This window comes from Leucoraja erinacea, chromosome 4 (genome assembly GCF_028641065.1).
Source record: "Leucoraja erinacea ecotype New England chromosome 4, Leri_hhj_1, whole genome shotgun sequence".
NCBI lineage: Eukaryota > Metazoa > Chordata > Chondrichthyes > Rajiformes > Rajidae > Leucoraja > Leucoraja erinaceus.
The window spans coordinates 48023984-48039861 of record NC_073380.1 but is presented as its reverse complement, the minus strand read 5'-3'; the positions used below and the strand labels follow the sequence as shown (position 1 = coordinate 48039861).

At 39.3% G+C, this 15878-nt stretch overlaps 1 protein-coding gene across 1 annotated transcript in view; it reads left to right on the top strand.

Moving 5' to 3' along the window:
* Positions 1-15878, top strand: part of rock1 (Rho-associated, coiled-coil containing protein kinase 1) — a 118929-nt gene that overhangs the window by 95854 nt on the left and 7197 nt on the right. Inside the window, exons 25-30 of the mRNA XM_055634180.1 lie at positions 1903-1988; positions 2107-2295; positions 3543-3708; positions 11735-11805; positions 13180-13268; positions 14988-15066. Of these exons, the coding sequence (XP_055490155.1) occupies positions 1903-1988; positions 2107-2295; positions 3543-3708; positions 11735-11805; positions 13180-13268; positions 14988-15066 (680 nt within the window). The remainder of the gene's footprint in view (positions 1-1902; positions 1989-2106; positions 2296-3542; positions 3709-11734; positions 11806-13179; positions 13269-14987; positions 15067-15878) is intronic.

Below are 15878 nucleotides of genomic sequence, written 5' to 3'. Positions count from 1 at the left end.
GCCTGGTTTTCTCCAGACGTGACGCTTGGCATTCAGGCCAAAGAGTTCAATCTTGGTTCACCAGACCAGAGAATCTTGATTCTCATGGTCTGAGAGTCCTTTAGGTGCCTTATGGCAAACTCCAAGCAGGCTGTCATGTGGCTTTTACGAGCAGTGGCTTCCGTCTGGCCACTCTATCATTAAGGCTTGATTGGTGGAGTGCTGCAGATATAGTTGTCCTTCTGGAAGGTTCTCCCATCTCCACTGAGCAAGTCTGGAGCTCTGTCAGAGTGACCATCGGGTTCTTGGTCACCTCCCTGATCAAGGCCCTTCTCCCCCGATTGCTCAGTTTGGCCGGGTGGCCAGCTCTATGAAGAGTCTTGGTGGTCTCAAAGTTCTTCCATTTAAGAATGACAAAGGTCACTGTGCTCTTCGGGACCTGCAATGCTGCAGAAATTGTTGTTACTCTTTCCCAGATCTGTGTCTCGACACAATCCTGTCTCGGAGGTCTACGGACAATTCCTTCATCTTCATGGCTTGGTTTTTGCTCTGACATGCACTGTTAACTGTGGGACCTTATATAGACACGTGTGTGCCTTTCCAAATCATGTCCAATCAATTTAATTTACCACTGGTGGACTCCAATCAAGTTGTAGAAATATCTCAAGCATCATCAATGGAAACAGAATGAACCTAAGCTCAATTTTGTGTGTAATAGCAAAGGGTCTGAATACTTAAGTAAATGTGATATTTCAGTTATTTATTTTTAATTACTTAGCAAAAAATTCTAAACACCTGTTTTCGCTTCTTCATTCTGGGGTATTGTGTGTAGATTGATGATTAAAAAAAAGAATTTAATCCATTTTAAAATAAGGCTGTAACGTAACAAAATGTGAAAAACGTGAAGGGGTCTGAATACTTTCTGAATGCACTGTAATTATTATGAAGGGTCTCAATGCAAAACGTCACCTATTCCTTTTCTCCAGAGATGCTGTCTGACCCGTTGAGTTACTCCAGCCTTTTGTGTCTATCTTAAGTATTATCCACATTGGTGAGCTACTAAAAGTAACCATACAATAGATAGACACAAAATGGTGGAATAACTTAGCGGGACAGGCAGCATCTCTGGAGAGAAGGAATGGGTGATGGACCTTTTGGGTCTTGTTCTTCTTTCTTCTTTCACTTTTAGGGTCTGACCATATGTAATATAATTTTATATTGAAGAAATACTATCAAAAGGAATAATACAAATTACTTTAAAATTGCTTTTATAGAATCAAATGCTTGAAAAATTAAAGTTTAATTATAAAAATAATATTTACACCTTTTTACCTTAATGTACGTTATTTAAATTCTCTAATTATTGAGTCCATATTATTACTATTATAAATATGTAAAATGACATAGTTTTGCAGTACAATATTTCATTTTGAGCATTCCATTGGTTAATAAATGAAAGTCAACAAGTGTCTATGACATTTTATTTATTTACATCTTCCTTTGACTGAATGACTTGCACTAGTCTCCATATTAATGTTCACAACTGTGCACACAGTTTGCTTCCAGGTCTTCTGGAGAACCAATAATGTTTGTCAGGATAAACAGCAGGCTGGCCATTACATCATTTACTCTCTGCCTTCCTCCTGTGGTAAAAATATGTGCTGTTTCCACAGCTGTGGCATGGTTGTAGCATTAGTCCAGATTAGGAACAGTCTTGTCTACTAATTTGAGGATGAACCGAGGGGAAGTATCCATCTGGTTTAAAAAAACTCTGGTCTTTTTGAGGAAAATATGAGATGTGCTGAGAATTTGTGCTCAAAGCTTCTAGAATTAGGATGATAGCTTGATAAAACTGTGAGCTATTGTCCAAAATTGTCATCAACATTGAGAATTTACGCTATTTGGAATAAACATTTTATTCAGATTTACAGAAGAAGATGGAAGAAGAAGTAAACATGAAAACTACTTATGAAAAAACAATTAACCAAGAACGTACACTGAAAACACAAGTAGGTTTTATAAAATGCATTCCAAACCATAACTAATCCCTTTCTAATAAACCTTCTAATAGTTTGTGCTGATAATGTCGTAAGTATATTTAAATTTACAATTGCTTGCATCCATTAGGCTGTCAATAAACTTGCTGAAATTATGAACCGGAAGGATATAAAAGTGGATCGTAAGAAAGTAAATACAGCAGATTTCCGAAGAAAAGAAAAGGAAAATAAAAAATTGCAACTGGAATTGAACCAGGAGAGAGAGAAATACAGTCAAATGGTTGTGAAGTATCAGAAGGATTTAAATGAAATGCAAGCGGTAAGACTAACAATTATTTTGAAATGGATACTACATGTCTGCTTGGGCTTAACATTTAAAACATAACCTGGACCTATCCTAATCATGATGGAATAGGATCTGGCTCAACCATGGAAATCTAAGTCCAAGGGCTGACACTTTTTTTTCCCTCATACCCAACTCAACCTGATCACCATTGGACATATAACAAAAACAAGCATGATATGGATCTTTTTGAAGATGTTACACCAAAATGGCGGGCATATTAAGGAAACCATCCCAAACCTGAGAGAGAGAGAGAGAGAAAATTTATTCCGAAGGTTGTGTTGCACCACATGGTTGTAATAACGATTCACCAGTTTGTATTTGCAACATGAACAAAATACTTTTATAGTTAAGATTTAATTGCCTGAATTACGTCCATATCCAAGTATCAGTGCAAATGCTTTTTAAACATTGTTATTATATCTGCTTGTACCAAACTTCCAACAAGCTTGTTCCAGATATTCATTCACTTTAAACCTGTGCCATCTAATTCTGGAATCCACTGCCATAAACACTTCCAACTAAACCCTTCTCTGCCCCTCAATTTTATAAATCGACCTCCTTTGTTCCAGTAAGAATAAAACCAGCCTATCCAATCTCATTGTAATTCCATGCAACATCCTGGTGAATTTATTTTGCATCTTCTCCACTGCCAGCACATCCTTCCTACCCCTATCTCCTATCATGTCTGCCTCCACCACTTCCCCTGCTGATGTGTTACAGGCACCCACCACTCTGTGTTCCAGAAAAACTTGCTATGTCCATCTCCTTTAAAGTTTCCTCCTCTTTATAGCTATACCCTCAAGTCTTTGCCATTTCCACCATGTGAAAAAGGTTCGAATTGTCTATCTCTCACATTGCTATACACCTATCAGGTCTCTCCGCAACCAACGGGATTCCAGAGAAAACAATCCAAGTTTCTCCAAGCTCTCCTCATTGATAATACTGTTCAATCCAGCCAGCATTATGGTAAATCCCTTTTGCATCCTTCTAAGGTTTCCACAACCTTCCTGTAATATAACAACAGGTAATACTCCCAGTGTGGCCTAACCAAAGTTTAATAAAGTTACATTATGACATCATGACTTGTGTTCAATGCCATGTCCAATTAAGGCTCCTTTACCTCTCTAATAACCACTTGCCAGACTGCAACTTGAATGTTTGTTACCATCCCGACATACTGTTTTTCCTTTCATTTCAACTACTTTCTTTGAATATTACAGCAATTTGTAGAGGAATGTAACCTTCGCACAGAGCTCCAAATGCATCTGGCTAGTAAGGACAGCGATGTTGAACAGCTTCGTTCTAAACTTCAAGATCTTCAGCTTCGTATGGATACTACCAGTGTAGCCAACTTGCAGTCTGAAGATTCTGATGGAAGTGTTGCTGGTAAGAAGAACTAAAACTTAACCAGTTTGTTTTTGGGCAATGTCCTTTGTCTAGGAATTAAAAATATATATATTTTAACGTTATTATAGTGTCATACAGCACAGAAATGGGCCCTTTGGCCCAACTTACCCATGCTGACCAAGATCTGCACTAGATCTACCTGCCTGCATTTGGCCATTAACCCACAAAACCTTTGCCCCTAAACCTGCCTAATATATTTGAAATGTTGTTATAATACCTGTGTGTGAAAAGGGTGCGCTTTAAGTTTCTATTATCAACCTATGTGCTCTGGTCCTTGACTTCCCCTACTCTGGGTAAAAACATGTACATTCACCCTCTCTATTTCCCTCATGGTCTTGTACACTTTTATAAGGTAAACCCTCATTTTTCTGCGCTCCATGAAATAAAGTTATTTGATACATCTAAGGAACTGAGTGATAGTTTAGCAGAGGCAAGGGGAAAAAAATGATTATTTTGTAAGAAATGTTCTTCTCTCTCCCCTGGTGGTTTGATTTTACTCTGCACTTGCAAACTTCACATTTTTGTGTTGTGCAGTTATATTCTAGAAGATTCAATTGCAGTGGATGATTCTCATGCATAGATATGTGGAGGCAATCAGCATGTGCAATGTATCAAACACAATTATTTTGACATAATTTAGGCATATATTTGCCACATGTGAAGCATCTGCACTATCCTTAAACCAAATCACCTCTTTAGTGTTGAGAACTGTTTGGTGTTAGTCAAAGTGTCCATTCCAATCTGAAGTTTGGCTATGACATATGGATTGTGCATATTCTTACAGGTCGGTTATGCTTTTAACGTTTCATTGTTAATGAATTTGGCCAAGCCCTTTCCCAACCCAAATCCACAGCTCAACAAACTTTGTCAATTATTTCTTCTTCCCACAATGGCGGGATAGAAGATTGTTTTCTGTTTCCACTCAGGCCTTACTCTGCCACACATGAACTGTGACCTTTATGATAGACTGCACAAACTCGGATGAACCCCCATGTAACAGCCTTTCAAATTTAAACTCTAAATATTTCTAGGCAGATTCTTCTGTGCTGTTAATCCTTCGTTAAGTAGCTGAACTGACCGACTTCAGAGAAGGTGAAATAGTAATTCTGCACCCAATTATAGACAGAAGCCTCCTATCCTTTTGTCCCTGGTCACAATTTCAGTTGCCCCAAGGAAAAAAAAGAATAATTTGTTCCTTTGTTACAGTATCTAAAATGTAATGTTTACACAACCGGAATGGCATCCAAGGGAAAATATTAGTTTTAAATTAACATTTGTGGTCATCTCTGAAACTAAAAAGCCGACTGTGTAAGTGGAAGGACACATAATGGCACATAACGGAGTATATTTTTGAATTTCTAACGCGGGGTTTGCTCAAAATGATGGGGGCTTTAAGCTGTGGCTCACTGTGCCATATTTGACCATAATTTGCAGAGGTAATTCTGTACATTTGCAATGAAAATCATTGGTTCTAAAGCAATAATACGCCATTGTACATCTTAGTACTGACATCCACCCATATAGGTACTGAGTTGCAAATGTTCTTCATTACCAGATTTAGCATTCATCCAAATCATATTTTTTTTTAAGGAACAGAAATTAGTTTGGTACTGTGGCATAGTTTAAAAAAAATCACACTATATTCAAGATAAGTATTTTATGGACATGTCTTTTATTCTTTGTGCCTAGTTGGGTGGTCCTTTTACAACTCATGTCTTACCTTTCTCCAGTAAGTAATTGAAAGGCTTGTTCTTTTGCACTTTCTGCTTGCTAACTGGCATTTGAAATCTGACTCCATCTGTATTGGATTAAATTGCTTTGTGATGTTTAAGAGACAGCATTCTTTATATCTCTATATATAGATGAATTGCAAAATTAGTCAAGAGAATGGTTTATCATTTTAATTTTGCAATTTAAACTGCTATTGATTAGTGCTTAATCTTCCATAATATTAAAATCAACAATAGGTTAGAATAGGCCCGTTATAAAGTGAGGATTTAGAATCTGAGTGCTCAAAGGATTCAAGATTTTTAGCTGTTTCATTGTACATAATAAAATTATTTACATTTTATACGAAACAAACAAAATTGGAATTTAAATACCTTACAATCAAATTTTTGAATTGTGTATTTTTGATTCGGGCACAAAACAGTTTTCAGATCATATTGTAGAAAGGATACTGTCTTCTAAACTATTAAAATGCCAGATTTTAAGAATATATGAAAATCAAATGTGGCTTGGCATGTTTTCTGCTTTCTGAACTACAGTGGTTGCTTTACCTCTTTGGCGGTAGTTTGTTCTTATGACTTTAATACCCTTCAAGCAGCAAAGCTGTGCCTTACAGCACTATAAACCCTTTTTCGAATCGGATCTTGGGTGCTCTCTGTATGGAGTTTGCACATTCTCCCTGTTACCACATGGGCATCCTCCCACAAAAAAATATGCTACCTTTATTGCATGTAAGTATAGTGAAGTTTGGTGACCTTCTGTTTACCACTTGCACGCTGGCCCATGGAGAAAATGCATTTCACAAGAAGGATTATCCGGGCCTATCTCACAGTCTCATGTCCCCCCTCCAAAGCACCCTTTTGAAATGAAATTCCATGCCCAACATTTAGACTTAAATCTACAATTTCCTTCAAATAAAGGTTAGAAGGAAACAGCCATAATATTCCATGCCGCAAAAAATGTTTGTTCCCTTATCACTGATTCCAAGCTCATTCAACCCTATTTGTTGAATGAGTACTGTATGGTATCTTTTTACCCGTAGCTTATTGTCTACATTCACTCTATAAGCTGCTTACATCCATCCATACTTCAGTTTTATTTCTTGCTAATAGTTTCATTTTTTGCTAGAGTTATATGCAGATTCATTGATTTCCACGTTATTGCAACAGACTTCATTAACGTCTTTATCGTGTTCTAGAAACTTGAGGTCATTTCAAAGTTATGCTGAATTATTAATTCTAAACACTGTATTACTCTTGCATCATTTCGAAGCATGCTGGCCTACATTGTATTCTGAAACAGCAGCCTTTAAAATGGTTAAAAGTCTTTTGCCGGTCTCAAAATTCCCTTGTCTATATCCTTGTTTAGCTCAACAACTTTTCAAGAATTCTGCCTCTCTCCAACTGGGGTTTTTCCTCGAACCCTTACTTTGTTTTCCTTGCCATTTGGAATTGTGGCTTAAACTGATTAATACCCAAGCTCTGGAAATTCCTCACTGACCGATTGTTTTAAGGTCCTCTTTAAAACCTGTGACTGTGTGGATTTCCATCAGGTGCTCTGGTTTCCTCCCACATTCTAAAGACATGTAGGTTTGTCAGTTGGCTACTGTAAAAATTGCCCTCAAGTGTGTAGGGAGTGGATAAGAAAGTGGAAGAACATAGAACAAGTCAGCATGGAGTCTGGCTGAAGGGCCTGTTTCCATGCTGTATCTCTAAACTAAATTCATCTGAATATGTAACAAAAAAAACTTCTTATAAAATATATTCGTACCATGCTTGGTACTAAACCACATCAGATTTATCGAGTCTTAGTGTCATACAACACGGAAACAGGCCCTTTGGCCCAAATCCATGCCAGATACCCCATCTAAGCTACTCCCATTTGCCTGTGTTTGGTCCATATCCCTCTCAACCTTCCCCGTCCATGTAATATTTTCAGTATGGTACTCTTGGCCCTGGAGTTCAAACTTTCAGGTGTACGTTCCACTGCACTTGGGTACTGGCAGAAGGGAAAGACATTCACTCAGGCTCTCCTTTGTTCTGCTGGGAACCAGGCATGATTTGTTGCCACCTGCCGATTCTCTGGCAGCACTGAAAACAACGATCATTTCACTCACAACTTGATGCAGAATGAATCAGAATTGGCAAAGGGTGCTTGAGAGCCGATGTTGGATAGGCTAGGGCACGTACTACAGCTGCTCAGTGCCAAGGTTTGGGGCTCATGGTTGCTCTCTGGCTTGCATGATGAATGTGGGCCACTGGTGAGGCTAACAGTGGCTGCTTTCATGTGCTGAGAAATTGCATGGATTCTGCATTCTCTCTCATTGCCTCCTTGTTGGATGTCATGGAAGTTGCCCTTCTCTGCCTTTCTTTGATGTTTGGCTGCAAAGCTCCACCCAACACACAAATTTCTCTGTGGTAATATGTTGAATGGTGGTCACCAGCTATAAAGCTGGCTGTCACAGAGCATCTCCGTGTGGGGGAAACCATGCCCCCAGCAAAGAGATGGAGAGGTAGCAGCTTTCATCACATGGATGGGAAAGACGATAACATTGGGATGATCTGTCAATATGTAGGTCTATTGCTGCCACTTTCCAGCAATGCCTGAACTCATTGTACTGCATCCCTGAGTGCTGCATTTGGCTCCAGCCTACTCAAAATCAGCACCTACTCACAATTATCAGCGCATTGTCTTGGTGGTTCATTCCACATCAGCCTTGCAGCAATTAGACCACTGTAACCATTTCATTGCAGTGGCTGACTGAACCAGTTTCAGTGTCAGGCAGCATTTGTGAAGGTAGACATTGGGAGCTGATACAGCAGCCTGTCAATAGTGCATCTTTCTGTGTGAAGGTACACATTGGGAGCTGATACAGCAGGTTGTCAGTAATGCATCTTTCTGAATAACCTCCTTCAACATCAATTCCACTGTGTGCTTATTTCTGGGAAAACACCCCGAGTTTTATCTGAGATATAAACTAAGTATTGATTTCTTTTGCACAGTAATATGAAAACCCAACACTTCACATTTATCTGAATTAAACTCCATCTGCCATCCCTCAGCCCAGTTGCTCAAGATTTCGTTGCAAGTGTAGATAACCTTGTTCACCTCTGTACCACCAATTTCAGTGTCATCCACAAACATGCATGCCATCTCTATGCATATCCAAATCGTTAATATAAATAATGAACAGTGGACACAACACTAATTCCGTGGTTTACAGTGCTCTCTGTATTGTTTGGGACAAAGACCCATAATTTATTTATTTGCACCTCTACTCCACAATTTGAGATTTGTGATTGGAAAAAAATCACATGTTAAAGAGCACGTTGTCAGATTTTATTAAAGGGTATTTTTATATATTTCGGTTTCACCATGTAGAAATTACAGCTGTGTTTATACATAATTCTCCCATCTCAGGGCATCATAATGTTTGGGACATGGCTTCACAGGCGTTTGTAATTGCTCAGGTGTGTTTAAATATCTCCTTAATGCCAATATAAGAGAGATCTCAGCACCTAGTCTTTCCATCAACTTTTGAAACTTTTATTGCTGTTTACCAACATGAGGACCAAAGTTGTGCCAATGAAAGTCAAAGAAGCCATTATGAGACTGAGAAACAGGAATAACACTGTTAGAGGCATCAGCCAAACCTTAGGCTTACCAAAATCAACTGTTTGGAACATCATTAAGAAGAAATAGAGCACTGGTGAGCTTACTAATCGCAATGGAACTGTCAGGCCAAGGAAGACCTCCACAGCTGATGACAGAAGAGTTCTCTATAATAAAGAAAAATCCCCAAACACCTGTCCGACAGATCAGAAACACTCTTCAGGAGTCAGGTGTGGATTTGTCAATGACCACTGTCCGCAGAAGACTTCATGAACAGATATACAGAGGCTACACTGCAAGATGCAAACCACTGGTTCGCCACAAAAATAGGATGGCCAGGTTACAATTTGCCAAGAAGTACTTACAAGAGGAACCACAGTTCGGTAAAAAGGTCTTGTGGACACATGAGACGAAGATTAACATATCAGAGTGATGGCAAGAGCAAAGTATGGAGAAGAGAAGGAACTGTCCAAGATCCAAAGCATACTACCTCATCTGTGAAACACGGTGGTGGGGGTGTTATGGCCTGGGCATGTATGGCTGCTGAAGGTACTGGCTCACTTACCATCATTGATGATGCAACTGCTGATGGTAGTAGCATAATGAATTCTGAAGTGAAAAGACACATCCTATCTGCTCAAATTGAAACAAATGCCTCAAAACTCATTAGCCGGCGGTTCATTCTACAGCAAGACAATGATCCCAAACATACTGCTAAAGCAACAAAGAAGTTTTTCAAAACTAAAAAATGGACAATTCTTGAGTGGCCAAGTCAATCACCTGATCTGACCCCAATTCAGCATGCCTTTTATATGCTGAAGAGAAAACTGAAGGGGACTAGCCCCCAAAACAACATAAGCTAAAGATGGCTGCAATACAGGCCTGGCAGAGCATCACCAGAGAAGACACCCAGCAACTGGTGATTACCATGAATTGCAGACTTCAAGCAGTCATTGCATGCAAAGGATATGCAACAAAATACTAAACATCACTACTTTCATTTACATGACATTGCTGTGTCCCAAACATTATGGTGCCCTGAAATGGGGGGACTATGTATAAACACTGCTGTAATTTCTACATGGTGAAACTAAAATGTATGAAAATGGCCTTTGTTAAAATCTGACAATGTGCACTTCAACCACATGTGATTTTTTTCTATTACAAATCTCAAATTGTGGAGTACAGGGGCAAATAAATAAATGATGGGTTTGTGTCCCAAACATTTATGGAGGGCACTGTACCACTTGTAACAGATCTTGGGTCTGAGAAACTGGTTTGAGGTTATACAGGAAAAATAGGTGTGAAATTATTGAATATTTCCACAGTTCTTCAGATTTGTGGTTATTTTAATGGTAATAGTATGGAAGGAGGATGAGCTGGATGCTCATTTTCTCCACCTACATACATGCACTATGTCACATTTGGAACATGTATGTTGTTTGACTAATATCAATGTTCTTTTCTCATATTTTATAACAAATGTTAACATGCCAAGAATTTGATAATCTAGTTATATTATTGGAGTCATAATTCTGGCCTAATAATCTGCTAAACAGGAGGTAGTATTTCATCACAGCAGCTATTTCTGTGGGATTAGGAGATTTATATATATTTTTTAAATCGTCTAGAATATGTTGTGTTACCAGCAATCGTGAACATGAAATTACACCATCTGGTTAGTGTTTGGGAGGAAAGCAGCTAAACATACCCTGTCTGGAATATGTAAATATGCTTTCAAATTGTCTTCTCAAGCAGCAAGTCGCTCTGTTTTATATAGCTGATTGTCAGTTTAACATGATTAAAACTATTGATATCACCAAGAATTAACTTCTGTACCTGACTTCAATGTTACATGCTCAGTCAACATGCCAAAGACTTAGGTTTGTTGGCCTAGGTCAGGGAGCTCTACAGATTTGCTAAGCAATAGCCAGGATACACAGAATCATATCTTTCACACCAAATAAGGGCAGCAACTGTGGCACAGCGATAGAGTTGCTGCCTTACAGCGCTTGCAGCACCGGAAACCTGGGTTCGATCTCGACTACGGGTGTTGTCTGTACGAACTTTGTACTCTCTCCCTGTGACTGCATGGGTTTTCTCTGAGATCTTTGGTTTCCTTCACAGACGTACAGGTATGTAGGTTAATTGGCTTGGTGTATGTGTAAATTGGCCCTAGTGTGTCTGGTAGGATAGTGGCAATGTGCAGGGATCACTGGTCGGTGCGGACTCAGTGGGCGAAGGGCCTGTTTCCGCGCTGTATCTCCAAACAAAACTAAATCTTAGACTCCTCCATTTCAATCCCTGCATACGTCCTATTCTAGGAGAGACTCGCCAAAAGACTTACAGAACGTAAAAAAGACTTACAGTCAAGAGTAGTGTGTTCAGGTATTGACTCCAGACCATGACGTTTTTTACATGAGGTTTGCACCGTCCTGCTAATCAACATCTACTGTTCTTCCATAACTAATGAATAAGTATACCTGTACATTGAATACCACTGGGAAGAATCTTCTGAGGGTAAGACAAGAACAATATAATTTGGGCTGGGTTATCACCAAAACTGACTTGTTCTGTATGTGCCTGGACCGCTTATAGTGATTTATTTCCTAGTGTATCACAATTTATGTTCAAAACTTTTAACTCCCTATTTCTTCAAATTTAGAAACCAGGATGGAGGGATGGTTATCGATACCAAACCGGGTAAACATAAAGCGTTATGGATGGAAAAAGCAGGTAATGAACCATTGTCTACAACTACATTGTTTGTAATATATATACTTTGGTCAAACATGGGGGTGGTTTGTTTCGTAAGTTTGCAGATGACACCAAAATTGATAGAGTTGTGGACAGTGAAGAAGGCTGCCAAAGGTACAGTGGGATAAAGATCAGTCACAGATATGGATGGACAAATGGCAGATGGAGTTTAATCTGAGAAAATGCGAGGTGTTGCACTTTGGAAAGTCGAATGCAAGGGCTAAAGTATAGAGTTAACAATAACAATATAGATATGCAGAGCGATCGTGTGATCCAAGTCCGAAACTCCCTCAAGGTGGCAATACAATTTGAGAGTGGTAAAGGCGATTTATGGGATTGGTATCAATTTATTATTATCATATGAACTGAAAAAGAATGGAAAAACTCTCTTTAAATTGCTAAAAGAATAGGATTTAGGAATGCAGTGGGACTAGTCAGCGCTTCGGGTTTTTGTTCTGAAGACTTGCATTCCGAACATGTTGTTCCTCTAGCCAAGCTATTCCAGACTGTTGAAATGCTGGCATCCATTCAACCATCTGAAAGAACCAATTAAGCCAACTTCCAGAGATGAGCTAAGAGTAACTGCTCATCATCAAGACAGCATTTGACTGAATATTACACCAAAAGTCCTGGTAAAACTAGTCAGTTGAGTGCTGAGGGGAAAGTATCCTGTGTTTGCATTTGTACGTGACATAAATCAAAATGGCTATGGTTGTTGGAAAGAAATCAGTCCAGTCTCAAGACATTGCCGCAGAAGTTCCCCTGGGCAGTTTTCCATTTCTTTGTCATCTGCAAAATAAAACTGAGAGAGTTCCTTCAGAAGCTCGATAGTTGAAGTAGATGATTAACCATCACGTCAAAAAAAGTAAGAGCTGACAACAAATACAGCTCGTAAACGAACATAAAAAATCTTCGAATGCATTTCTAATTATCAACCTTTCTTCCCTAATCTTTGTAAAAATGTTATCTTGCAATGTTTTATTGCCAGTTCTTTAAGTATTATTTTCACTTAATGCCTTTAGATTCCCTGTTTTTTTTCTATTTTGCATGCTGTGATTAGAAAATAGCAATCTCAGCTTTTATTATTTTTCCTATTACCAATCAGTGACTGTATTTCTAGCAACAGATCATTTTTAGCTGAAATCAGCCAATTGATCATATTTTAGTAATTTAATAACACAGCTTTTGTTCCTAATGGTTAAACGTGGATCAGATGTTTCGAGGTTAGGCAGGCAGACTGCTGCTGAGGAGCGCAACTTTTTTCTTGAATCATTGGGAATTTAACGGGAAAGATGGCATTGTACTTGCTAGATACAATATTATTTTGTAATGTTGAATCTTTGTTATTTACAGTATGTTGTGGTCAGCAGCAGAACAATACTGTTCTATGACGACGAGGTGAATAAAGAGCAATCTAATCCTTCTATGGTATTAGATATTGAGTAAGTAGAACCATCCTGATATTGCAGAGTTTGCAGAAAGGGAATATTGGTAAAGAGGAGAATTCAGCGTGCAATGTTATTCATTGAAAATTTGATATTAAAGATAAAATGAAATATAAAGTAAAATGTGATATCAGATCAGAAGGTAATGTTGGGTGTGACATGATTAACATTAACTGGCCGATACGGAAAGCAAGAACATTTTCGTGCGTGCGTGCGCATGTGTGTGTGTTCTGAAGACTTGGAAATACTGAAACCAATTGCATGGTGAAACCATACTATGAGTGAGCGGGTATGTGACGCATATCCAAGTGCCTACCTAAAAACTTCTTAAACACTACTAAGATATCTGCTTCCACCTAGCAGCACATTTCAGGCACCCATCACTCTCTGTGTCAACAAAACAAACACATTTGCCCCTTTAAATTTTACCCCCAGAAAGTTATGCCCCCTATTCTTTCACCCTGGGGGAAAAAAGTTCTGACTGTCTACCCTATATATGCCTCTCGTCATTTTACAAGTCCTATCAGGGGTAGAGAAAGAAGTACTAACTGATTGGCTCATTTCTCATTCTATTGTTGCATTCCCACAAGTAATCAAGATTAATCTTTAATTGAGGTTATGCTTTGCATTTATTGGCAGGGGTTCAAGGAGGAGCAGCAAAAATGATCCCAAAAGTGAAGGAATGTGTTCTGAAAAATAGATGAAACTGATAATCTCAGTTGGATAATAATACTAAATAATTTGTATGTAACTTAAGAGAAATATTACAAAGAAATATTTCATATGAAGTGTTAGTATTCCGAACACAAGTGCAGTCCCTGTGGGTAATTCAGGTGGATAAATGTTTACGGTTCAGATTATGATTCTCAATAAATTTTGGGTGATTCTGCAATTAAAGCTATAAACGTGCAAATCAGATGAATAGTTCATCCACTCATTGGATGCTTGGAGCCATGCTACTGAAGAGAAGTGCCCCACAAGTTAGTCACGTTACCCCACGATGTAGGGAAAACTGTATTAAGACAATAAATATTGTTTATATTAGTAGGAATAAATACTCTTTTCCTCTGAAAATAATATTTGGGACCTGAGGCAGTGAGAGAGGAAGTAGATGGGTTATTATTGCGTCTCCTCTACTGGGACACGTGGACAGGAAGATACAACAAAAAGAGGTGTGTATATAAAGTTGATTGATTAAGCCAGGATATCACAAGGGAAAAGCACATCAGATCGCAGAAAGGGTAGTGGAAGAACAATGGGCTTTACAGTGGTATTAGCTGAAGATGATATTTTTATAATATAGACTGAGGCCATATAAAAAGTTAACCCATTGAGTTTATGCTGGCTCTCAGACAAATCCCATTAATCCCATTCCTTTGTAAAGTATGCTACTTTATATGCCCATTCTCCCCAATCCTTCCCCACCTCCCCCCCCCCCCCCCCCCTCACTTGTCCTTCATCCTTGCAGAGGTAAAGTCCTGGAATTCCCATGTAGTTCGAGAAAGCAACTCACCACCACCTACCTAAATTACTATTTAATGGTGGGCAAATAATTACAGGCCTTGATAGCTTTACTGACATCCTGTGTATGATCGAAAACTTGCATGGCCATAATGCACATGAAAAGTACCATTGAAATATGTTATCCAAAAAGTTTATTTGCATGCTTAATGAAATCTGCAGGTCATTTGCAACTCAAAATAATTTCTATTTCAGCAAATTATTCCATGTGCGTCCTGTAACACAAGGTGATGTATACAGGGCAGAAACTGGTGAAATTCCTCGGATATTCCAGGTAAGCTAACAAACGCATTCAGTTTTCAGGACTTTTAATTTACATTTTGCTTTTGCCCATTGTCATTAATTATTTGTATTTCAGTTCAGAGAGCATGAAAGATGTCAAAGGAAAAGTGCACAAGACATTTTGTGACATATTTTGTCGACTTTGTAATGAGAATAACAGCATTTATTGTTTTGCATTACACTGCTTTCCGACTCTTCAACCACACCAACATTTACTACATACCGTATTTCACGGCAATGAAGACGCACCTGCGTCAAAGACGCACCTCCATTTTGAATTGCTAAATTTTAAAAAAAAAGGTTGCCGGGACGGGATCAAGGGTTTGGTTTAGTCAGTAGAAAGGAAGATGTGAAAGTCCTTCAAGGAGGCAATGAGGACCGGAGAGCCTCCATCTTTGCCTGTCCCACAATGCGTTGTGTGGTCCACGTCTGAGGGACGGGGACCTCCTGGCTCAGGAGATCACAAATCGGAGAGAGAGAGAGAGAGAGAGAGAGAACCCGGGACGGAGCAGCCAGCCTTCCGCCCAGTAGCTACCCGCCAACCACCACCTGCACCGGTTGCGCCTGTGCCGAAGGACACCGTGGCTGGCGGGCGGGCCGGCACAAGGCGATGAGGTGGCGGCCGTTCACAGCCACCCGAGCTACTCCCCGGCCACAATGCGGTGGCTCCGTGCCCGGAGCTGCTGGGATAATCTCCGACCCCCTCTTTCTCAACGGTCCTGCCCTCCTGCTACTTTACCCCTGCCGGCCAAGCCAAGTTTATTACTTTGTGCAGCCCAGGCCGTGCTGTCCCGGGCCAGACTC